The sequence below is a fragment of the Larimichthys crocea genome, chromosome XI, assembly GCF_000972845.2.
Source record: "Larimichthys crocea isolate SSNF chromosome XI, L_crocea_2.0, whole genome shotgun sequence".
In the NCBI taxonomy this organism is placed as follows: Eukaryota; Metazoa; Chordata; class Actinopteri; family Sciaenidae; genus Larimichthys; species Larimichthys crocea.
Genome location: NC_040021.1, coordinates 19,800,079 through 19,824,490, shown reverse-complemented (window position 1 = coordinate 19,824,490; position 24,412 = coordinate 19,800,079). Strand labels below are relative to the sequence as shown.

The window sequence follows — 24,412 nt, the reverse complement described above, 5'->3', positions numbered from 1 at the left end:
CTCTTTTATTGTTTGGTCTCTTCCTGTTCAGCTTTCTCTTGGCAATGCCCCACAGATCCCCTGTGCACCCCGTTTTTTCCCCAAACCTGATCACAGAACCAGGATCCTGGGGATTATTTTCATAGTGAACCGGATCATAGAACCAGGATCCTGGGGATTATTTTCATAGTGAACCGGATCACAGAACCAGGATCCTGAAGGATTATTTTTATTGTGAACTGGATGACAGTACCCAGATCCTGAGGATTATTTTTATTACTGAGCTGGATCACAGAACCAGGATCCTGAAGCCTAACCAGATCACAGAACTAGTATCCTGAGGATTATTTTATCAGGCAAAGGTACAGAACACTAGGCAAAGAAGGATCAAGGAACAAACTGGGTCAAAACGAGAGGAAACTAATCACAAGGAAAAATGCCGGAAAGCTACTCAGAAAAGGATACAGACAAACAAAGACACACTGGGAGAAGCAGGCATATATACACACACACAAGGGGAGGAGCTAACGAGGCACAGGTGAAAGCAATAAACAATCACACAGGGAGTGAAGACACCTAGAATGAACACAAACAGGAAGTGAGGGAAACCAAACAATAAAACAGGAAGTCAAAAAACAAACTAAACTATAGGCCTGACACTTATTTCATGTATTAGGCACTTCTTTTATATTTTCTTTGTGTGTTTTGATGTGAAATAGCACTTGATGATATGCATGTATTATCCATATCTTGATTTTATCATAGCACTAATAATGTGATTCTTATACCAATAATACTAGTAGATAATAATAATAAAAATATATACAAATTAATAAATAAAACCTATCTATATTTCTATGTTAACTAGTCATATTTATTCACTTCATAAATTTGATATTTTTCCCAACATTTTTAACCTACCAATGACCTCTAAGGCAACAAGGAAAGGGTCAAGTGATTTTACAAACATAGAAGAAAATCCTGGAGGCCGTAAGACAATTTTTATTTTTTAAATGTTACTCCCACTGCCTTACCTGAATAGTGGCCCTAGACTCTCTCTTCTTTTATTACAACCCCACACAATATATTTTATTTTGATTTTACTTATTCTAAAACTCTTTTTCCTTTTAATTATCTCTTTTTAATTATTTCTTTTTTATTTCATTAATCTAACCTGGTTTAATTAAAGGATTAAAACAGAAGATTTTATATCTACTTATCCCCTGTGCCCCCCGTTTTTACCCAAACCTGACTGGATCACAGAACCAGGATCCTGGGGATTATTTTCATAGTCAACTGGATCACAGAACCAGGATCCTGAAGCCTAACCGGATCACAGGATCCTGAAGTCTTTCTTACAAACTGGTGTTTGTCATGAATCAGGTTTCTTTCCTATTTGAGGACGTGGCACGACACGCTCTCTCCTGCCGCTGCTATTGGCCCACACGTAAACAACAGCCAATCAGAAGAGCGTACAATGACAGAGCCCTCGGGCGTCATTGTCCGAACGCGAATGCTTGCTGAAGTGGACCAATCAAACGGGGAGAAGCGTTACAGACGGCACCGGATTGGTTGCTGCGGGACGAAAACGGTTCCGCGGGGATGGAGTGTGTGAGATGGTCCGGGAAGAAAAAGAGACGGAGAACCGAGGACTGAAAACACGGTCCCGTTCCGAGTTCAGGTGAAGTTCACGTCCAAGAGCTGCAACCAGAGACAGGTAAGAGCTCAGGTTAGCTTTACTGGCGCCGTTTATGTTTACCTGAAATTTACGAAGATTCTGCAGACTTCATCACATCTGACGGAGATGATGATGATGGTGATGATGATGATGATGATGATGATGGTCAGAATTACGTGTCTCGTGTCATTTATTATAAGTTAAAATCGAATAAAAGTTACTGAATTCAGTAAAGAAAACAGAACCAAAAATAAACTAGAATAAAAGTAAAAAAATATTAAATATAATATGTCATCTGTTAATGGAAATATTTTTTATTGATTATAGTACAATTAATAAAATACTACTACTAATAAAAACAATAAAAAATAAAATAAATTCATCTCATATGTTAGACAGATATTTATATATTTATCTGATCAGCAGGAACTCAATCAACCATCAGTAATGAATTATCAGTTGTCAGTGACCTCAGTAAAAAATACTCTGATCAGGAAAGTATGCTACGAACATGTAAACAGAAACACAGAGCACTTTTAATGTCAGACGACCTTTACAGTCATTAATGTTTAATTAATTTAAAAAAATCTAATATCCACTGTTTAGTTTAATCTAATCTATGGGGTTTCTGCCAGGATGATCCGTCCACTGCTGATGTGCTTCGTCCTCTGCGTGGTCTATGGCAGCAGTAAACCGACAGAGAAGAAGGATCGAGTTCACCACCAAGAACCACTCAGCCACCTCGAACACGATGACAGCAAAAACCACGACTATGACCACGAAGCTTTTCTCGGCCAAGAGGACGCCAAAACCTTTGACAGCCTCTCGCCAGAGGAGAGTACACGGAGACTGGGGTGAGTTCATCAAAACCTGTTACTGAGAAGAACGAGTCAGGTTATCTATCTATCTATCTATCTATCTATCTATCTATCTATCTATCTATCTATCTATCTATCTATCTATCTATCTATAAAATCCACAAACTGATTTTCAATATTTTAGTGACCTGAACCTGTGCTGCAGGTGTGTACCTGTGCTGCAGGCATGTTTTCCTGTACATAGGTGCACTTTCCTCATTCCTGGAGGAAACTGGTTCAGCAAGTTCAGGCTGTTTTTGTTTGTTTACATAGAGCTCATCATATTTCAGTTTATTTAGATTATTTAGTTATTCGGTTTGTTTGAAATAGTCATCCGCTGGGCCGTGGGAGGACTGGAGCTGTTTTTGCTAAATTAATGTATTGATGTTAAACACTTTAATTCATTTAAATGTTTCAGAGTTGATGGACATTAACAGAACGTTTATAAAAAAACATCAGATCACATCCATCAGCCTTGATGCAATATTATAATATAATTAACCTTTGATGACATTACGCTTTCTCTGCAGCATAATCGTGGACAAAATCGACAGCAACAAAGATGGTTTTGTTTCTGAGAATGAAATGAAGGTTTGGATTAACAACGCTCACAAGAAACACATTTACAACAGCGTGGAGTCTCAGTGGAAAGACTTTGATATGAATAACGATGGCTTGATCAGCTGGAACGAGTACAAGAACGTCACCTATGGGAGTTACCTGGGTAACAAATTAAAATGTTTTTAATTAGCCATGTTCAAGTCCAACAATTTCCTTCATTTTCAACAATTTTCTCATTGATTCTTTGATTGATACACTGATCAGTTTTCTCATTGATTACCTGAAACAGAGGACCCTCAGCTGGACACAGAGTTTAATTACACTCGCATGATAATACGAGACGAGAGACGATTCAGAGTCGCAGACAAAAACAGAGATATGGTTGCAGACAAACAAGAGTTCACTGCTTTTCTTCATCCAGAAGATCAAGAACATATGAAGGACATTGTTGTGCAGGTGAGCATAATGTCACTGATGTCATGTGATTTTACTGATGTCATGTTATGTCACTGTCATTTAGTGTCACTGATGTCATGTGCTTGCTCACTGTCACAGGAAACAATGGAAGACATTGATAAGAATGGTGATGGTTTCATTGATCTGCAGGAGTACATCGGTAAGAAGTTCTCTCAGAAGCTCTCTGAAGTTTAAAATCAGTTTGAAAAGGCGAGTTTGACCCTCCAGAGAAATGTTGCAGAAAAGTTCAGTCACCTTCAGATGTTTGGACAGTTTCAGAAAGAACATTTTTAGGGACATTCAACAGGTTTAGGAGCATTGAACAGGTTTGGGGACAATGTACATAAAGAGTCACCGGTACATTTAATAATAAGTGATGAATTGAATGATTAGATCTTTGTTTGTTTGACTTCATCTCGTCTGTAGGTGACATGTATGCTTCACAGGAGGGCACAGAAGATCCAGAGTGGGTTGTGTCAGAACGTCAGCAGTTTTCTGAGTTCAGAGACAAAAACAAAGATGGAAAGATGGACAAAGAGGAAACTATGGACTGGATTCTTCCGTCTGATTATGACCACGCTGAAGCTGAGGCCAAACACCTTATGCATGAGTCAGACGCGAACCAGGTCTGAGTTTAAACGCACATAATGCCACATTTTTACTTGCTCGCATGGTAACTGTTTAACATCTGTTTTTATGTCTATATTCAGGATGGAAAACTCTCCAAACAGGAAATCCTCGACAAACACGAAGTGTTTGTTGGAAGTCAGGTGACGGAGTACGGTGAGGCATTACTACGACACGACGAGTTCTAGAGACATCTCTGTTTTTTAGACAGAAAACATGAATGAATTCTTGTTTGTGAAGAATAATTGATTTAGTGAACACACGAAAACTTTTGAAGAACTTTGTTCTGTGTTTACATTTGGAGTTGAAAATGTTGAGACTTCTGTTACATCAGATGATGTTTGCTTTGTTTCTGCTCTTCACTCAGTTCGAAATCGAGTGAAGTGTTTTTATTTTTCTTGTTTTACTGCTGTTGTCACTTTACTCAACTCTCCTCTCTGTTTTTACCTGTAACCTTTATGCTTACATATTTCTTTCATTTTTGTTGGTGCAATGAGGGATTTCTGATCACTATGTAAAAAAAAACAAAAAAAAAAACAAGAACTTTGATTTCACGAGACATGTAATGAAGTCAAGGGAGCTGTAAATGAAGAAGTCAATACTTAAAATAATTGTTACTCTATAGTTTTATATCATTGCAAAAGTAATAAACAAGAGTTTGACTTGAATTTGCACACAGTCAGAAAGTCATTTATTCATATTTTGGATTTGATGCTACACAGCCTGTTTATCAATAAAAATCTGAAGTTTAAATGGTGTTTCTGTGTTTGTTTTGAGTGAACAGACAGTTTAAGACTTCACTGCTGAAACATGAAATAGTTTAAATTAATTCAGTAGATGACTTTATTAAAATTAATGTTGAACAAATTATCAGTTTTGTTTATGAAGTACGAACTACATTGTTTACCTGTGTAATGTAAACTACAGTGTTTACCTGTGTAATGTAAACTACAGTGTTTACCTGTAAAATGTAAACTGCAGTGTTTACCTGTGTAGTGTAAAATGCAGTGTTTACCTGTAAAATTTAAAATGCAGTGTTTACCTGTAAAATGTAAACTGCAGTGTTTACCTGTAAAGGCAGTGTGATTAACTGTATTCGTCTACAGACACATTCAGGTTAAATTCGGGGATCATTTGCATTGTGTGAATAAATACTGTCAGATTCATTTAAGATATTTTGGGTGCAGCTGTGTCAGCAGTCCTGCCATCGTGACAGAGCGGAACCAATGTTCCCGTCCCTGTAATGTGCCGGTGTTTCCTGCCGGGCGAGGATCGTGGCTGCACGCGGGAACCCTGTGAGATGGCGGTCGGCACACAGTTCGTGTAGGTTCGGGTTCGCTCACATCTCCGTGTTCGGTAACTTTCTGCCTTATCGTGTTCCTGCTTCTGACCCCAGCTATGGAGGGGGGCAAACCAAACCTGGCCCTGGTCTACCAGGCGGTCCAGGCCCTGTACCACGACCCGGACCCCGCCGGGAAGGAGCGAGCGTCGGTGTGGCTCGGGGAGCTCCAGAGATCGGTGAGAAAATGGGAGAGGCCGCGAGCCCGGACCGGGGGACTGGGGGGGACCACGGAGAGGGCCGAGCCGGTTCCGATCGGTTCTGTCTGACCCGGTTTGACGGTGATCCGCGTCAGAACCGACAGTTCGGTGAAGTGCGCAGTCTCAGAGGAGCCTGCCGCTAGCACGGGGCTAAGCTAAGCTAGCGAAATGAATGGATCAAAACATAAAGAGTTAGCCGTTAGCTGCACGAGCTGCTAGCTGACCGAGCTGCGAGCGGCTCGGTCAGAACCCGGACTCCAGCTCAGCGGGTCGGTTCGGACGCTGTTTGTGTGTTTAAAGGACAAAATGTTCACAGGTTCGAGTCCCGGAGGATTTCCACGGGCCTGCTGCAGCTAGCTGTGTTAGCATGTTAGCGTGGCCGAGGTGCCACAAAGTTTGGAGAGTGCACGAGACGGGTTCGACTGAGACCCGCTCCGAGCCGGACTCTGAGCCGGGCTCGGAACCACAGTCCATTTCAGTGTGACATTTACCCGCTGACAGGCTGCGACTCAGACAGCAACATTCAGCTTTCAGACCGGACCTGGTGCTGTAGAACCGAGTCAAACTGAACCCGTTTGGGCGTGGCACAGTCAGACCAGGACCGAGCTCAGGTCTGTGATCAGCTGATCGCAGGCTTCCTGGGTCTGAGCTGTTGTTGGTTCATTTGAATAAAAGCCGGCATGCTGAGTGTTGTCAGGCCGGTGGATCTGGTTCAGCAGGTTCTGGTCCAGCAGGTTCTAGTCCAGCACTGACACCTTGCTGATGAAGCCCACCTGAACCTGAACCAGGACCAGCACCAGGACCGGCTGACGGTCTGCTTCTGTCTCTCAGCTGTTTAAAGACTGTTGTTCCTGCTCAGGTGATGTCATCACACAGGTGATGATGTCATCACACAGGTGACTTCATGAAGTTTTCATCGGGTTGATCCGGTCCATGTGGTTCTGGGTAGGGATGGGATTGATAAGATTTTGACGATTCCATTTTAGATTCTTTATCGATTCTCGTTTGGAAAAAAGGACAAAAACCTGTCGTCGTCTTTTCTCGTGACGTGTAACCAAACGTTCGCCTGGGCGCCATGTTCACTGGAGTCGAACGCACGCCGCGGCGTGTGTGGCGACATCGTTTGCGCCCTCTGGTATTAATAAGGGAATCATTTTAAAATTTAAAACGATTCCAAGGAATTGAAACACTGGGAACCGGTTCTCAACAATAACTGGTTTTCGATTCCCATCCCTAGTTCTTGGTTTAACATAGTCTGGACCTGCAGGTTTGATCTGACCCGGCTGACACCTGCAGAGCCCCGCCCACCATCTCAGGTCGACCAATAAAAACGCTGACTGACCTCTGATGTCATTGTGACCTTTCAGGAAGTTTTGGGGTGTCACTCAGTGAATCAGAACCAGAATCTGATTTCTGATTGAGGTTCCTGTGAGCTGCTCAGGTGTAATGACATCACTTCCTCTCCACAGATGTACGCATGGGAGATCTCTGACCAGCTGCTGCAGCTCAAACAGGATGTGGAGTCGTGTTACTTTGCTGCTCAGACCATGAAGATGAAGATCCAAACGTCCTTCTACGAGCTTCCACCAGAGACACACAATGCACTGCGAGACTCGCTGCTCACCCACATCCAGAACCTCAAAGACCTGTCCCCCATCATCGTCACACAGGTAACACACCTGACAGAACCGCAGCACAACCAAGGAGGCCTCCGCAAGAACCAGAACCGACCGGTCCAATCAGGATTGACCCCTGAGAGGCCTGAATTCAAGTTCAGGAAATCTAAAAGGAAGCGTTACTTTGACGTTGCATCAATGGTTCAATGTTTGTGTAACCTGTGTTGTAACATCAGGGCTGTGTCGACAGCAACTTCCTGTTAGCACGACGCGAAACAAACAGTTTGATTCTGATCGACACAAACGGATCAGTTTGATTCTGATCAATAAATCTGTTTGTTTCAGTTTTAAACAAATGATGCTTGTTCATCAGCTTAAAAACAGGAAGTTAAAGTTCATGTCTGTTTTATTTTGAAGTTTGAATCCTCTGTCTGTTTTATTTTGAAGTTTTAATCCTCTGACGTTTGTGTTTGTCTCAGCTGGCTTTAGCCATCGCAGATCTCGCTCTTCAGATGGCCTCATGGAAAGGATGTGTTCACACGCTCATAGAAAAGTAAGAATTCACAGCACTGGTCCTTGTCTAATGCCCAAACCCCACCGGGCCCATCTGCGGCACATTGCGTCAGTGTCGCGTCATCGCAGGTAATACGCGGCCATTCTAGTCAATGTATCAAACCCCAGCGGCTCCGCCGAGGTCCGACTCAGACGCATCCCAGTAGCGTCTCTACGCTTGGCTACGTGTTGAATAGGCATCTGTTCTATTTTTACCGCTTGATGCGAGCAGCACACGTCAATCTACACAGAGAACCTCGAGCGGGCGGAAGCCTGCCACAGAAAAAGCAAAGCGAATCCGGTGGATTTTCAAAATAAAATACCCCATGCAGACTGTGGATTGTAAAAACAGACAAAGCAGTACAGCGAAAATAATTAACTATGTAGCATATTAACACATGTAGAAGCATGTTTAGAAGAACATACACCTGGAAAATGTCCAAATCTGAGCAAGTAAACAAAGTCTGGCGGGCTAAATGCTCGCTTCTGAAACACTCCCAGTGGGTTTTGAAGTCGCGCACAGGATGGACCAAAATCGCAGTGCATACACGACGTGCCGGAGGCGTGTGCGGTGGGTTTCGGCTTAAAAGTCTAATGTAAGGTCAAAGAGGATAACGTTACAGCTCTCAGAGGGCACCTAGGCTAACTAAACATGACCTTTGGCAGTTGACAGGTGTTTCATCATGTTATTAATTAATGACATCATCACGTTACTTTTTCCTCTGATAGTTTGATCTGATTCTCCTGTTCATGTCTCTGCCCCTCTCAGGTACAACAATGACATCAGCTCCATGCCCTTCCTCATTGAGATTCTCACAGTGCTGCCAGAGGAAGTTCACAGTCGATCTCTACGAATCGGTGCCAATCGTAGGACGGAAATCATCGAGGATCTGGCTTATTATTCCAGCACCGTGGTCACTCTGCTGGTCAGTAACTCACAATGTCTTTATCTTCAAATATGTTCAAGTATTCAAATATTAAAAAAGTCATCCAGCTTTGTTAAACGGTGAAAACAATTAAAACTATGAACTGAAAACATCAGAAGAATGAAACCGATCAAAACGTAAACATACATTTGATTGAACATTTTGAATTTGATGAACAAAGTTGTTCAGTGTGAACAAAGTCTGTAAAAGTTGTGAGCAGCTGCTGGAACATCTCAGTGAATAGGTTACCTGTCAACAGGTGAGTCACATGACAGAGAGGCTGAGTGTTTGTGAAGTAGAGATGTGGAGGCTTCACCACTCTGTGAAAGACTCTCTGGAAAATAGAGCAACAATTTAAGAATAATGTCTGTCAACGTAAAATGACAAAGAATCTGTGGATTTCATCGTCTACACTTCATCACATCATTCAAAGATTCAGCCAATCAGAGGAAATCTCTAACAAGGGACCAGGCTGAGAACCAATCATGTGTGTCGGTGATGTTCAGGCCTGCAGACAGCAGAGCATCAAACACAGACAGGATTCTGTCGTGGACATCACTGCATGGGCTGAGGAACATTTCAACAACATCAACACACTTCACGAGGAACACTTCAACAACATCAACACACTTCACGAGGAACACTTCAACAACATCAACACACTTCATGAGGAACACTTCAACAACATCAACACACTTCATGAGGAACACTTCAACAACATCAACACACTTCACGAGGAACACTTCAGCAACATCAACACACTTCACGAGGAACACTTCAGCAACATCAACACACTTCACGAGGAACACTTCAGCAACATCAACACACTCCATCTCTGACTGCACCACGACTCCACCGTGCAAAAAGGAAAATGGAGAACAGAGGGCCCAAATTCATTTAAGGTGGACTGAGGTGAAGTGGAAAATTGTCCCGTGGTCTGACGAGTCAGACACTGTGTCCTAAAGTGGTAAAGAGGAGAGTGACCACCCGGCTTGTTTTCAGCACACCGTTTTAAAGACAGCATTGCATGATGGGTAACCTGACTGTGGCATGGTGGGTAACATGACCATGTGTGAAGGCTCCGTTTAAGCTGAATCATATATTCAGGGTTTGGAGAAACATCAGCTGCCGAGTAGACAACGTATTTTCTTTTGGAAGGTCTTATTTCATCCAGATAATGTGATGTCACAGTGTGGCATTGTGATGTCACAGCATAGCTCCCTAGTCAAAGAGTCCGGCTGATGAACTGACCTGCCTGCAGTTCAGACTGTCACCTGTTGAAAATGATGAACTGAAGGGACAATGATGGAAATTAGATCTGTTCTTTATCAGTCTGATGTCCCCATAATCAATAAACCAAAGAAATGTGTATCACCCTTTGTGTTGTTTTTAGACGACGTGTGTGGAGAAGACGGGTAACGATGAGAAGATGTTCATCAAGGTGTTTCGCTGTTTGGGCAGCTGGTTCAACTTGGGAGTCCTCGACAGTAACTTCATGGCTGGAAACCAGCTGCTCATGGTCCTCTTCCAAGTCCTGGTGAGCTTCACGCAGAATTTTATAGTCTGACATCTTTGGGATGTTTTCGGCACAAATCCGACGATGTAGTAAATCTCACCGCAGGGGTTGGGTATCAAATCAAATCAAATTTTATTTGTATAGCCCAAAGTCACAAAATACATTTGCCTCGGAGTCGCTGTGTTTTATTTGTTATGAAGGTAACCGCTATGAAACAGCCTGAAAATAACATTTTATTTCTCTTGCTTTCTCGCCATGATTGTTTCCTCGCTCTTTGACTAATCTAATCATCTGATTGGTTGCCACAGCGTTAAAAAAAGTTGATCTGGCTCAACTTGTTTGCTGCAGATCACTGCATTAAAATAATAATAATAAATTGGCACACCCTGCAGGCAAAATACAGTCCCAGTTTTCCTGTTAAATGAATGGAGTTCAGGATTGAGTCTGAATCAGGCCATACAGAGACATGTGCTTCGCGTTTAGGAAAGGGGGAATCAGAAGTTAGTTGAAAATGTAAAACACCCCTGTCATGTTCTACTGTTCGCAGCAGAGGGATGAAACCTCAACCAACCTCCATGAGGCGGCGTCAGACTGTGTCTGTTCGGCTCTCTACGCCATAGAAAATGTAGACACCAATATGGCGTTAGCTTTGCAGCTCTTCCAGGGCGTTCTGACACTGGAGACTGCCTATCACATGGCTGTGGCCCGAGAAGACCTTGACAAGTAAGCATCTGCAAGATTCTGATTGTGTTGTACAGTGCATGATATAAGTGTAATTCATGTATGACTTTTCTTCTTAGAGTGCTGAACTACTGCAGGATCTTCACTGAACTCTGCGAGACATTTTTAGAGACAACAGTCAGGAGTCCAGGACAGGGTATGGGAGACCTGAGGACACTGGAACTGCTGCTGATCTGTGCAGGACACCCGCAGTATGAGGTGCAAAAATAACCATCCCAACAGTAACCTTACCACTAACCCAGCTACAGTATGAAGTACAAAAACAACCACAACACCTACAGTCTGAGGTCCAGGTTCTCATAATGCTTGTTTGTGTTCTCGACTGTGTCTGGCCCAGGTTGTGGAAATCTCCTTTAACTTCTGGTACCGTCTCGGAGAACATCTCTATAAAATAAATGATGCAGCTCTTCACACCATCTTCAGACCGTATATCCAGAGACTTCTGCACTGTTTGGCCCGACACTGTCAGCTCGACCCAGACCACGTAAGTCACCTGATCTGGACTACCCAGAACCTACTTAGTCTGTGAGAAATTAGCCAGATACTTTGATCTAAAATCACCTCATCAGATAAATTTGGTTTAAAAATGTCCAATAAATCAAATCAGATCAGATTTTATTTGTACAGCCCAAAGTCACAAAGTCCATTTTCCTCTGAGGCTTTACAATCTGTACAGGGGGGGACACCCTCTGTCCTTAGACCCTCGGTTCCAGTGAGGAAAAACTTGCCCACAAAAAACCTTTAACAGGGAAAAAGGTGGAAGAAACCTCAGGAAGAGCCACAGAGGAGGGATCCCTCTCCCAGGACGGACAGACGTGCAATAGATGTCACGTGTACAGAACAAATCAACACAAACATATTGTACAATTACAATGACTGATAAAATGACAATGAATTACAATGACTGATAAAATGACAATGAATTACAATGACTGATAAAATGACAGTGAATTACAATGACTGATAAAATGACAGTGAATTACAATGAATGATAAAATGACAATGAATTATGCTTACAGTAGCAGTGGAACCTGTGATAGAGATAGGGTTGAAAAGTCTGTAAGTTTGATTAAAAATGTCATTTTATGGTTTTACTGAATAGGAGGGAATCCCTGAGGACACTGACGATTTCGGCGAGTTCAGGATGAGAGTCTCTGACCTCGTTAAAGACGTCATTTTTCTTGTTGGATCCATGGAGTGTTTCTCTCAGGTATCTTTAATTTAAATCACACGTGATCAACAGCAATTAACTGAGTTATATTCTACGTTTAAATACATTCTGTGTGTTCTCAGTTATATTCTACGTTAAAAGAAGGGAACCCTTCCTGGGAGGTGACGGAGGCCGTCCTCTTCATCATGGCTGCGATTGCCAAAAGTGTTGATCCGTAAGTATCGGAGTCACTTAATATGGTTCTTCGATTGTCTAGAAAACATGATTAAGAATATCTGTTATTGTGGTTTTTAGTGGGTTCTCTGTATCATTCCTCTGAATGAACAGACCAACCAGTATGATTTACCTGTATTTACCTGTCCCTTTGATTGTTTTCCCTTTTTTGTGAGTCAGCTAAATAACTAAATGTAATTATTTGAGTTTAAATGGTTGAGACTAGGTTTATGATGTTCTTTCAGGGAGAACAACCCAACGTTGTCAGAGGTGTTGCAGCAGGTGGTTTTACTTCCAGAAAGCGTCCACATGGCGGTCCGTTACACGAGCATCGAGCTGGTCGGAGAGATGAGCGAGGTGGTGGACAGAAATCCAAGGTTCCTCGGTATGAGTTCATGATCTCAAAGTAAACCTGGTCTGTGTTCTGTCCTGTTTCATTGTTCTGTCTGAATTTCAGTGTGTTCTGTATGGCAGCTTCTGGCTCTATATTGACTCGATCGAGTTAGCAGTGAAGCTCTGTCTGTCTGAAGTAAAGGTGCCACATTTGACTGGTTTCCTGAAAGTTTTTATTTATAAGTAAAATAAAGTCATGACATCGGTGTAACTTTTTATCCTCCTCCTCGTCTCAATTTCCTTTGAGATTGTGCTTTTATTTTGTTAGTCCTGACTAATTCATGTATTTCCTCTTCCTGTCAGACCCTGTGTTGAACTACCTGATGAAAGGTCTCAGAGAGAAGCCTCTGGCATCGGCAGCAGCGAAAGCGATCCACAATATCTGTTCAGTGTGCAGAGATCACATGGCTCAACACTTTCAGGGTCTGTTGGACATTGCCCGCTCCCTCGACTCCTTTGCCCTGTCCACAGAGGCCGCCGTAGGACTGCTTAAAGGTACACAACTGCACAAAGAGTACACCTGTAGTTTACCTGTTCTGAAGTCGTGTTCTTACCTGTTTTTGTTTACCTGTACAGGTACAGCTCTGGTCCTGGCTCGTCTTCCTCTGGAGAAGATCGCAGAGTGTCTCAGTGATCTATGTGCCGTTCAGGTCTTGGCTTTGAAAAAGGTTTGTCTGAACACAGACGACTCAAACTCTAAATAAAACTTCAAACTAAAACTTTGTTGTTTTGTTTTTTCAGCTTCTGGCTGAAGATTCGACAAATGGTAAATCAGCTGATCCCACAGTGTGGCTCGACAGACTGGCTGTTATCTTTAGGTGAGTTTACCTGTTGGATAACCTGTGGTCACATATTATTCAAACTTCATTTAAATGACGACAGCAGACAGTGAGCATGTTCATTCGTTTTTTTCTTCAGACACACAAACCCCATCGTCGAGAACGGACAGACTCACCCATGTCAAAAAGTCATCCAGGAGGTAAATTACCTGAAATCACCTGAGGCTCACCTGGAACATTTGAATATTTATACAAACACACAAGTATTCTATGATTAACCAAAATCATGTGACCTCCATGATAGCTTACAGTTCAGTCTGATAAGATTGTATTACCTGAATGATTCCACCTGTAGACCTGATTTAAAGTATTTGGTCTTACCTGTCATGTGACTCACCTGTAGATCTGGCCCGTGCTGTCAGAGACACTGAACACTCATCAGGCTGATAACAGGATTGTGGAACGATGCTGTCGCTGTCTCAGGTTTGCTGTACGATGTGTTGGGAAAGGCTCTGCCTCCCTTCTGCAGCCACTCGTCACTCAGGTGAGACAGACCTAGACTGATACATACCTGTTCTGTTTGTCTTCCAGCGGTAATAGCTTGTTTTATTGATGAAGGAATAGGACTGAGGATCTGATTGGTCACAGCTGATTTTGAAAAATTATCTTTTATTGGTTCACACCTGGATATTGATTTTCTGATTGGATGTGTGTCATCAGATGGTGAGTGTGTACCAGGTGTATCCACACTCCTGCTTCCTGTACCTGGGCAGCATCCTGGTGGATGAGTACGGCATGGAGGAGGGCTGCAGGCAGGGCCTGCTCGACATGTTACAGGTAAGCTCGCACCTGTCCACCAGGTAGACTCCTCAACATACCTGTGTCCCTGACTGATAATGATTGTGACTTGTTTCCCTGCCCTTCAGGCTCTCTGCATGCCGACCTTCCAGCTGTTGGAGCAGCAGAACGGTCTTAGGAATCATCCCGACACTGTAGATGACCTGTTTAGATTGGCAACCAGGTGAGTCTGCAGGTTCACCTGAACAGAAAAGGTTTCATTCAGGAATATCCACTGATGCCCATGGTCCATTTGTTTTAGATTTGTCCAGAGGAGTCCCGTCACTTTACTCAGCAGCAGCATCATCGTTCACATCATCCAGTGCGCCATCGCTGCCACCTCATTGGACCACCGAGACGCCAATTGCAGTGTCATGAAGTTTGTCCGAGACCTGATCCACACCGGAGTCGCCAATGATGTGAGTAAACATAAATAAAAAGCCAGCCAGTTCAAATGTACATCAACACACACTGTTTCTGCGTCAACATGTTGAAAGTTATGTTTGTTTGAACTGGCTGGATTGAAGTAGAAGTAAACACGTGTCCCCTCTGTCTGTGCAAGCGTTGAACATGTGTGTCCTGTCTGTGCATGCCTTGAACATGCGTGTCTTGTTTCTGCAGCACGAGGAGGACTTTGAGGTGAGGAAGCAGCTGATTGGTCAGGCCATGGAGCAGCACGGTCAGCAGCTCGTCACTCAGCTGATGCACTCATGCTGTTTCTGTCTGCCGCCGTACACACTGCCCGACGTCGCTGAGGTTCTGTGGGAAGTCATGGTGTTTGACAGACCTGTGAGTATAAACACCTGTTCAGGTGTGTACCTGTCATCGCCATCGTCGTCATTGTCATATCACTCACACTCTGCTTTTTCTCCAGACATTCTGTCGTTGGTTAGAAAGCGCTCTGAAAGGGTTACCGAAGGAAACATCAGGAGGAGCCGTGACCGTCACTCACAAGCAGCTGACTGACTTCCACAAACAGGTCACCAGGTGAGATACCACCTGCAAACACGAAACATAAGTAACATGAGTGACCAACTGACTGTTTGTTGTTGGCAAAAATAAACTTTATTTTCTCATCCACATTTGACCAGAAAAACTTTACACTTTAAAATTTCACCTGTGACAATGTGCCAATGTCACATAAGTACTCTGATTGGTTGATAAGTCATGTGGTTGGTTAAAAAAAAAATCTATCTGACCAAAGTCAGTGAAGTTCACATCACTGGTCTCTTTGCTGCATGTTGGCTTCTCTGATGAAACCTGGGTTAGACTGTATAAGGCAGATGCAGCAGGTGGTGTCATGTGGACAGTTTTCTAATGTCAGCATTGTGAACACGATGCCATGCCCCATGGTAACAGTGTTAAACCACATAAACAGGCATAAATTACAGGGAATGAAAACGGGTTGCTGGTAGCTTGGATGCAGAGGCACACTGTGATGACATCCTGAAGCTCCGCTTGTACTGTTCATCTGCAGCCATCACCTCATGTTGCAGCATGATAATACACGTTTTGAAACAAACTGGACACAATCACTGGAAGCTGAAAATGTCCCAGTTGTTAACTGGGATAACTACCTCATCAACACTGTGAGGAGGAAAAAGACAGAACATTGATTATTTTATGTTGAGTGTAGAACATTTTAAATGATGGTTAAAAGAGAAAATCAAAAAAATCAGATTGTGTCAAAGAAAGAAATCTGCATTTCGAATGAGTGTTCCTGCTTCACCCAGGCTTTATTAAAGAAACATCAACTCAAGATCAGAAGATCAATAAATAACTCAGCAGGCCACAGTGATTCATCTGAAATATTTGGATCTGGGAGATGTTCAGGGGCGTGTGGAGGAACATGACACATTCAAAGATATGTTTAACAGGATGTGGCATGTCGATTAGTCATATCAGCAGCCTAGGGTGTCTGACAGGCTTTCGTTAAGACTCGTCAATCTAAATGTGGAACACGGAAAAACTGGAGTCTTAACAGCGAGTCCAGACTTGTCCTGGAATCAGACAACACCTGAGTTTACCTGAAGACGGTAAACTACAGCAGGGAGAATCGTTTACTTCAAGTCTCTTTATAGTAAAAACACGTGTCACTGATAGAACAGTCCTGATTAAACCAGTTTTTACACCTGCTGAAGTTTAACATGGGGGGGACATACAGCAAAGGACTGTCACCACCAGTTGAGCCACCAGGTAAGCCACCAGGGTGCCTGAAACAACTGGTTGATATTTATGTTTCTTCATTTCTTTAGTGCTGAGGAGTGTAAACAGGTGTGTTGGGCCATCAGAGAGTTCACCAGACTGTTCCGATAGCTGCAACCTTCACACAACACCAGGTAACTGTACACACGACACAGGTAACTGTACACGAACCAGGTAACTTAACTTACAGTTTCAGTCTAAACCTATATAAATATTTTACCTGAAATGTTTTTAGCAAGCTTTTTTTTGAAAGGCTAACAGGACGTTGCACGTTCATCTTTGACTTGAACACAATTAAATTTTGAAAACTTGAAGTCTTATTTCGACCAGCTGTGTGATTAAAATAATAAAATCCTGTGTTTGTTTGATACATTCTGTGATGAAAATGATAAAGATCATGAAATAAAGTGTCAACACTAAGCAGCTGTTTTTCTTCTTCAGGTTAAATCTTTTGTTGACCAACATTCAGAGGTGACGGCAAAAAGCTGCGACTGCAGACGAGGATCCAAAGGGACACGTTGAAGATGGAGGTAATGAAGATGATGGAGGGACTTGAATGTGAAACAGGACGAATCACTTTGAAGGACTGACAGAGTGAACACTGATTGGACAGACTGAGTCCTCCACCCCGACCCCCGACCTCATCTGACCACACCTGCAGCAGGTGTCAGGCGGGCGGGGTCGGGTCCAGAAGGTGGGCGAATCAGGACTAGAAGTTCACAAAGTGAACTGATGCGGATCAGTCCTGTTGGATCTTCATCAGTAATCAATCGTAGGACGTGCCTGGTCAACAGTTTTTAAGAGAAGATTTATTTTTTGGGACTTTGGTCGTGATGTTTTTTGTCCGTGCCATACAAAGAGCCAAAATATTTCCCATGATGCTCTTGGCTGAGCGGCTGCCTGTGGAGGCTTAATGCTGGAGGATTTGGCGTCACCTTTGACCTTTTTAACTTTGGTTGAATTTTAGTTGTTTTTCCACAAAGTGAGACAGAGTGAACTCTGGGTAATGACAGAGAGACTGACACCATGACATCATCGGTGATGTAGCCTTGTTGTAAACAATAAAAAAACAACTGAAACAACAACAACTGAGTCTGGCTTCATGTGTGAAAGTCAACCACACAAACATCTATCAGGTGTGAAAGTCTTAGTGAAAAACACAAACTGATTTAAGCGTTTAAACATGACCATCTGTGAGAGCTTGAAGACAGGTCCATGAACTACAAAGTTTCTGTAGTCCTGAACATTTGGTTCAAACTGGTTTCTCAGACCTGAACCAGCAGAGTCCAAACTGAACAATGACTTTATATGGTTCTGATGTTTCCAAAAAGAGAAAAATATTTCTTACGAGCAGAGTTAAAAACATAACATTTGTCCTGATGGAGGCGCTACAGGAGAGGAAATATGAAACATTTTGTAATAATGTCTTTGTTTAAATCACCTGCTTTCTTATTTACAATAAAAAATAAAAGTAAAGTAAAATGATCCATAGTTTCTACAAGAACTATAAAAAAGTCAATTAATTTAGTATTGATTGATTAAAAGGAAGTTTTTCCTTGCCACCGTCATCAAGTGCTTGCTGAGGGTGGCACTGTTGGTCTCTGTAAATAATATAGAGTACAGTCTAGACCTGCTCTGCATGGAAAGTGTCACGAGATAACTGAAGTTATGATATGGAGCTATATAAATAAAATTGAATCGATCAGGTCCTTCAAAGTGAATAAAAAAAAAATGATGTATGAAAGAATACTGCAGCTGTGTTTATTGAAATCCTGAATACACTCACTGAGAGGAAATGATGCATTTGTGGTGAGTGAACATGTTAAACAACACGTGTGATTTCATTCCAGTCCACGTCCATCATATAAAACCTATAAAATCTGCAGACAACAGTCAGGGTGAAGAGACCCATATTTTTAAGTTTTTAAAGTTCTGAAGAGGTCCAGATGAATGATCAGAATATATAGTGTATATACTGTATGTAGTCTTTGAAATAATGTTTATATTCAGCTGTTTTTTAAAACAAACAGATTCTGTGGAAACAAGCAGCGTCCATCTGGACTTGCTAACTGCAGACAGTTTAAGGACCAGTTCAGTTTTAATCAAAATACCAGGAGAGCACCCCCGGGTCAGAGTTCTGGTGTTTAGTGTATGTTTGGGGTCCAGGGCCCCTGGATGTGCTGACTCTGCAGGAGCCTCTGCAGTTCCTTGAACTGTTCCACCGTCTGGTCTTTCACATCAGGGTTTGAGATCTGCAGGCGGATGCTGTCTGTGGACCAACTGAGTTCTCCAGAGAACATCTCTGTCAGGATCCGAGCCACTACAGGAACCACCTAGAGACAGGTAAAAGGTGGATCACAAGAACCACGATGAGAACCATCTGTGTGTCTCTACTTGTTCTTCCAGACTTCAATTTTCTATTTAGTCTGTTCTGTGCAATGTACTGAGAGTACCTGATGAGATGAATACCTCAATATTTACATGTGAGCTGTACATATGTTTTATATTTATATTTTAAAGGTCAAATGTTGGCACTGAAGCTCTGCACAGTTACAAAAAGAAGCAGTCAAATGATGCGATCATTTCTGATAAGTTCACAACAGCTGTACTTGAACTAAAGCAAAGAACACACCTGGACCATGATGAGTTTCTTCTCTTTGGGCTTCTTGTCGGGCCAGTCCTCCCCAAAACAGAAGGAGATCTCAAAGGGGGGCGGGTTCTGAGCTTCCCCCTTCTGGAACAGGATCAGTCCTGTGGGCAGAAGAACGTTTTAACATGTGGCTCCAACCTGTGAGAGTTTTCTGACATCTGATTGGTCACCTTGTAGGAAGTCATTCAGGCTGAACACTTTGATTTTCTTCTCCCTCTCCATGGGGTTTGGGGGACCCTGTTCAGGCATGCCTGGTCCGGACCAGAACACCTTACACTGACAGAGGCGGACAGCATAAATGTCCTGCTCCCAGATCTCCAGGATCAGACCACGGTCCATCACATCCAGCAGGGCCTCTGTGTAGAACCGCTGCTTCTGGTTTTGGATCTCAGACGTCCCCGGGAACAGGACCTGCTGCAGGGTGACAGGTCCAAACAGGTCCACCTGCTCCGGGGTCGGCTCCAGGTGTCCATAGTACAACCGGCAGCCCTGAGGGTTACTGACAGTCAAAGAGCCCATTGGCCGCCCCCGGTACTGGAACTTCAGATCCAGATCTGTTACTACGACAACGCAGAGAGGACAGTTATTATATATTTTATAGATAGTCTTTTGTTAAACTAAACTCAACAACTTAAAACCTCTGAGGTCAGAGGTCATACTCACGTGGGACGCTGCTCAGTAGGTCGTACTTGCAGGGTTGGTGGTTCTGAGGGTCCTCCTGGTTCTGGACGCCCCCCATGCTACTGGCTTCCATTGGGGCTGGCCCTGGGGGAGCCGAGGCAGCTGGGGGGGGCAGAGGATTCAAGTCCTGGAGTCCGTTAGAGAGTCCTACAGGACGGACAAAGCTCTGGTCCACCATCGGACCCCGAGCCTGGAGGTCAGGGGTCATGGGGACATCTCTTTCTGGGAGGAGAGGTATCGGGATCACGTGTGGCGGTCCAAACGCCCCGTCTGTAGACAAACTGAACTGATTCACTTCAGAATGGGCTGGAAAGGAGCTGAAGGAAGGGGGGTCACTGATCCTAGGATCTGATGAGACGTCAGATTACATCATCACAGTTACTATGTCACATGTATCCTGGTCTCTAGTTCTGGTTCCTCAGATTCAGGTACTTTCAGGTGTTGGCATTATTGCCCGTTGAGGGTAAGCTTATTTTCAAATCATGTGATGCATGTTTAACACGTTAGGTCGGATCTGGACCAATGTTGGTTGGTGTGAATCGAGGAAGTGGTGGTCCACAATGACTGATTTTGTCAATGGAGCCTGGTGTGTAGAGACTACAGACTGATATAATCCACAGCAGAACTTTGTTTAGCTTCATGCTGGTCCTGCTGTCTGATCACCATCTGACTTCAGATCAGAACATGCAGACCAGAGTCAGTCTCCTGATCCATTAAACTAAATGCTGTCATGTGTAGCAGATATCTGTCACTAAATAAACTCCACAACAGAAAATATTTGACTTCTCTCTGGACGTTTCACTTACTGATTGTGAGCTCCATCAGATTCGGCATCTGAGAAAAAACAGTTTTTGTTGTCACATCAGTTCAGGGATGAAAATATAAATATGAATTATGGAGCAGTGTGTAGTCTAGATTTTTATTTCTCACCTCCTCCTCTTCATCATCAACAGCATCTGAAACATAAACAGTATAGAGTGAATGTAAATTATATATAATGAAAGGGTTAGAAAAACTGAACTGATGTCAAACAAAGTATTGATGACAGTCTGACAATCTAAAGAATTATTGAATACATGTGCTGAATCATTACTGGGATCAGCCAATGATGGACAACAGAGGTCATGACCTCACAGTCCTGTCCACATACATGGCACATGAAAGGCGAGCATGCTCACCTGTGTTTCCAGGCTGCTCACACACCTCGTAGATCTTGTACGGTTGGACTGGCGTCTCTTTAGTGCCGTCGTATTTCAGCTGAAACTCTCTGCTTTTGTTCAGAGCACAGCGAAGGTTCGCTTTCCACTTGGCTGGGTCGGGTTCATCCACACCTTCCTGATACTTACCTGTCTCCAGAGCCCACGCCTGCAAGACACACAGCAGGTTTAACTGTACCTCATTTACATTTCACATACACGCGACATGACATGAAAATAAAACATGTTGTATAATTGTAAACATTATTTCTACACGTATACAAATGACTGATTACATGACAGATTACATGATCATGTGTTCATGCATTGACAACACGCCACGACATTAATGTCACACAATTCTCAGTGTCACGAGTTCCTATTGGCTGATGAACACTCGGGTTAAACCATCTCTGTCAGCCTGGGGGTTCCTGATATTTAACATGCTAAGGATCGTCTTAGTTACCATTTACGATAGGTGAAGGTCTGGTACTCCACACCAACACACCAGTCCATCTCACACTCTATTTTGCAGTCACCCATGAACACAACCTTCACTTCAGGCAGAAATTCACTCCCAACCCGGAGGGACAGAAATGGTTTAGCCCGAATGTTCATCAGCCAATGGGACTTTGTGATACTCCCCATTGGAGCTGGACAAGTGGCTTAGTATCATGTGACATTAACGTCCCATTAACGTATTGTCAACATCTTGTTAACATGTTAGGGTTTACTCGAACTAGCTGGTTTTCCATATAAACCTGTTTGGAAAAACATTTTGATGAATCATCAAACGGCTGCAGTCTGAACTAAAAGCAGAAGCAGTGAAAGAGGAAGTGATATCATCGACAGAAAGGTTCAGTGAGGAGCCAATCAGCACGTCTGAGCAAACAGTGAAACGAAACTGCCGGGCTTAAATACAGGAAGTGGAGGAAGTGGACCAGTTCCTTCTTCTTCAGGACGTTTGATTCACTTTCATGACTGCAGCACACTTCCTCCTTCAAGAGCTCCAAACATGTCCAACGATGACCGAGTCAAAACACTGAGTTTCAAATGTTTCCAAATGTTTCAAATGTTTCAAAATGTTTTCAAATGTTTCAAAATGTTTCAAATGTTTCAAAATGTTTCAAATGTTTCAAAATGTTTCAAAATGTTTCAAATGTTTCAAATGTTTCCAAATGTTTCCAAATGTTTCAAATGTTTCAAAATGTTTCAAAATGTTTCCAAATGTTTCAAAATGTTTCAAATGTTTCAAAATGTTTCAAATGTTTCAAAATGTTTCAAATGTTTCCAAATGTTTCAAAATGTTTCAAATGTTTCAAAATGTTTCCAAATGTTTCAAAATGTTTTAAAATGTTTCAAATGTTTTAAAATGTTTCAAAATGTTTCCAAATGTTTAAAAATGTTTAAAAATGTTTTAAATGTTTCAAAATGTTTCAAAATGTTTAAAATGTTTAAAATGTTTCAAATGTTTCAAAATGTTTCAAAATGTTTCAAATGTTTCAAAATGTTTCAAATGTTTCCAAATGTTTCAAAATGTTTCAAATGTTTCAAAATGTTTCCAAATGTTTCAAAATGTTTTAAAATGTTTCAAATGTTTTAAAATGTTTCAAAATGTTTCCAAATGTTTAAAAATGTTTAAAATGTTTTAAATGTTTCAAAATGTTTCAAAATGTTTAAAATGTTTAAAATGTTTCAAATGTTTCAAAATGTTTCAAAATGTTTCAAAATGTTTCAAATGTTTCAAATGTTTCCAAATGTTTCAAAATGTTTAAAAATGTTTCAAATGTTTAAAATGTTTAAAAATGTTTCAAAATGTTTAAAAATGTTTCAAATGTTTAAAATGTTTAAAAATGTTTCAAAATGTTTAAAAATGTTTCAAATGTTTAAAATGTTTAAAAATGTTTCAAAATGTTTAAAAATGTTTCAAATGTTTAAAATGTTTAAAAATGTTTCAAAATGTTTAAAAATGTTTCAAATGTTTAAAATGTTTAAAAATGTTTCAAAATGTTTAAAATGTTTAGAATGTTTTAAATTGTTAATGATCACAGGTTACAGCTGATCTGACCTTGAAGATGGTGTTCTCCTCATCTGACATTGGCGTGTGGCGTGTAGCGTGTTTCCAGGGGATCTGGAAGAGTCGGTGGTCTGCACTGAGCCACTGTAGACCAGGATACCTGCCACTGTTCACCTGAGCCAACAACCAGGGCTTCAGGCGGATTCTCCGGGGCTGGACACTCATGGTGGACTGGAGGAGGACTGAAGGAGGACTGGACGAGGACTGGACGAGGACTGGAGGAGGACTGGACGAGGACTGGGACAAAGAGGACAATGGGTTAGGTTAATCTCATTGATCTCATTGATGATTTTATAAAGAATCAAAATTATTTTATTTAGAAATTCATTTTTCTGTTTCTGTCACAAGACCAGATCAGACCTCAGACCAGGTCAGACCTCAGACCAGGTCAGACCAGATCAGACCTCAGACCTCAGACCAGGTCAGACCAGATCAGATCAGACCTCAGACCAGATCAGACCTCAGACCAGGTCATATTAAAATAAATCAGATCAAAGACACGTGATCGTGAGAAAACCTGTTTGGGTCCCAGCCCGTCGGGGAGCCTCGAGGGCTTCCGTAGGGACGACTTCCCGCTGTGTGCTGTGATTGTAATGATGGACTCACCTGGTCCTGGTCTCAGTCCTGGTCTCAGTCCTGGTCTCAGTCCCGGTCCTGCCGGTAAGTCGGTTACGTGACTCGGTCAACAGCCGGTTCGGGTCTTCTTCGTCACCGTGACGTCAACAAACAAACAAACAAACAAACAAACAAACAAACAAACAAACGGGACCGACACGAACGAGCTGCTCGCGAGCTTCAAACTTTGACGGAACTCTCCGATAAAATCCGAGTCCGTGACGTCAACTACTTCCTGTTTGACTCACAAAATAAGAGCATGATGACAGCGCGTACAGACAGGAAGTATAAATACAACAAACATTAGTGTTTAAACAGTAGAAACATCAAGATAAGGCATGTTTGGAGTTTAGTTAACTTTCATCAGGCTTAATCAATCAAATTAATTGGTGTCATCTGCATAACAATGAAAATGAATAGAGTGATTCCTAATAATGTTCCTAAAGGAAGCAACTGAATACAAGTAGTCAATCAAATCAAATTAATCAGATTTTATTTGTACAGCCCAAAGTCACAAAGTCCATTTTCCTCTGAGGCTTTACAATCT

The 24,412-nt window shown here is 42.2% G+C and overlaps 3 protein-coding genes across 6 annotated transcripts; 2 read left to right on the top strand and 1 right to left on the bottom strand.

The window, feature by feature from the left end:
* The first annotated feature begins 1,550 nt into the window (after positions 1-1,550).
* calua (calumenin a) lies at positions 1,551-4,911 on the top strand. Its single transcript, XM_010751463.3, has 7 exons — positions 1,551-1,696; positions 2,293-2,511; positions 3,045-3,238; positions 3,365-3,531; positions 3,631-3,691; positions 3,958-4,157; positions 4,242-4,911. Exons 2-7 carry the CDS (start codon positions 2,294-2,296, stop codon positions 4,344-4,346), a joined length of 945 nt encoding a protein of 314 aa, XP_010749765.1. The 5' UTR covers positions 1,551-1,696; position 2,293; the 3' UTR covers positions 4,347-4,911.
* A 444-nt stretch (positions 4,912-5,355) lies between these two features.
* Positions 5,356-17,731, top strand: tnpo3 (transportin 3). 2 transcript variants are annotated; one of them, XM_019271235.2, is made up of 23 exons: positions 5,356-5,676; positions 7,167-7,367; positions 7,793-7,866; positions 8,635-8,791; positions 10,185-10,328; positions 10,855-11,030; positions 11,108-11,246; positions 11,386-11,532; positions 12,151-12,258; positions 12,342-12,433; positions 12,678-12,817; positions 13,129-13,320; positions 13,402-13,493; positions 13,567-13,643; positions 13,744-13,804; positions 14,008-14,148; positions 14,325-14,441; positions 14,531-14,625; positions 14,704-14,860; positions 15,063-15,230; positions 15,316-15,428; positions 16,697-16,780; positions 17,088-17,731. In XM_019271235.2, the coding sequence occupies exons 1-22, from the start codon at positions 5,557-5,559 to the stop codon at positions 16,755-16,757; spliced, it is 2,772 nt and encodes a 923-aa protein (XP_019126780.1). In that variant the 5' UTR covers positions 5,356-5,556; the 3' UTR covers positions 16,758-16,780; positions 17,088-17,731. The 2 variants fall into 2 exon arrangements, with proteins under 2 accessions (XP_019126780.1, XP_027139721.1); XM_027283920.1 differs by having other exon boundaries at positions 5,358-5,481.
* Positions 17,732-18,383: 652 nt separating this feature from the next.
* Positions 18,384-24,097, bottom strand: irf5 (interferon regulatory factor 5). 3 transcript variants are annotated; one of them, XM_027283921.1, is made up of 9 exons: positions 23,857-24,097; positions 23,242-23,487; positions 21,156-21,342; positions 20,908-20,933; positions 20,784-20,811; positions 19,960-20,325; positions 19,467-19,856; positions 19,279-19,397; positions 18,384-18,979 (listed from the first exon to the last, which is right to left on the bottom strand). In XM_027283921.1, exons 2-9 carry the CDS (start codon positions 23,413-23,415, stop codon positions 18,791-18,793), a joined length of 1,479 nt encoding a protein of 492 aa, XP_027139722.1. In that variant the 5' UTR covers positions 23,416-23,487; positions 23,857-24,097; the 3' UTR covers positions 18,384-18,790. The 3 variants fall into 3 exon arrangements, with proteins under 3 accessions (XP_027139722.1, XP_019126784.1, XP_019126783.1); XM_019271239.2 differs by having other exon boundaries at positions 19,960-20,247; XM_019271238.2 differs by having other exon boundaries at positions 23,242-23,476.
* Positions 24,098-24,412: the final 315 nt, after the last annotated feature.

Coding starts and splice junctions, on each gene's coding strand:
- calua (XM_010751463.3), top strand. CDS start 2,294: ATGATCCGTCCACTGCTGATGTGCTTCGTCCTCTGCGTGGTCTATGGC. Junction 2,512..3,044: donor GAGAGTACACGGAGACTGGG/GTGAGTTCATCA, acceptor CTTTCTCTGCAG/CATAATCGTGGACAAAATCG. Junction 4,158..4,241: donor ATGAGTCAGACGCGAACCAG/GTCTGAGTTTAA, acceptor GTCTATATTCAG/GATGGAAAACTCTCCAAACA.
- irf5 (XM_027283921.1), bottom strand. CDS start 23,415: ATGAGTGTCCAGCCCCGGAGAATCCGCCTGAAGCCCTGGTTGTTGGCT. Junction 19,398..19,466: donor CCTGAATGACTTCCTACAAG/GTGACCAATCAG, acceptor TTCTGCCCACAG/GACTGATCCTGTTCCAGAAG. Junction 18,980..19,278: donor AGAAACTCATCATGGTCCAG/GTGTGTTCTTTG, acceptor ACCTGTCTCTAG/GTGGTTCCTGTAGTGGCTCG.
- tnpo3 (XM_019271235.2), top strand. CDS start 5,557: ATGGAGGGGGGCAAACCAAACCTGGCCCTGGTCTACCAGGCGGTCCAG. Junction 14,149..14,324: donor TGCAGCCACTCGTCACTCAG/GTGAGACAGACC, acceptor GTGTGTCATCAG/ATGGTGAGTGTGTACCAGGT. Junction 14,861..15,062: donor ACACCGGAGTCGCCAATGAT/GTGAGTAAACAT, acceptor TTGTTTCTGCAG/CACGAGGAGGACTTTGAGGT.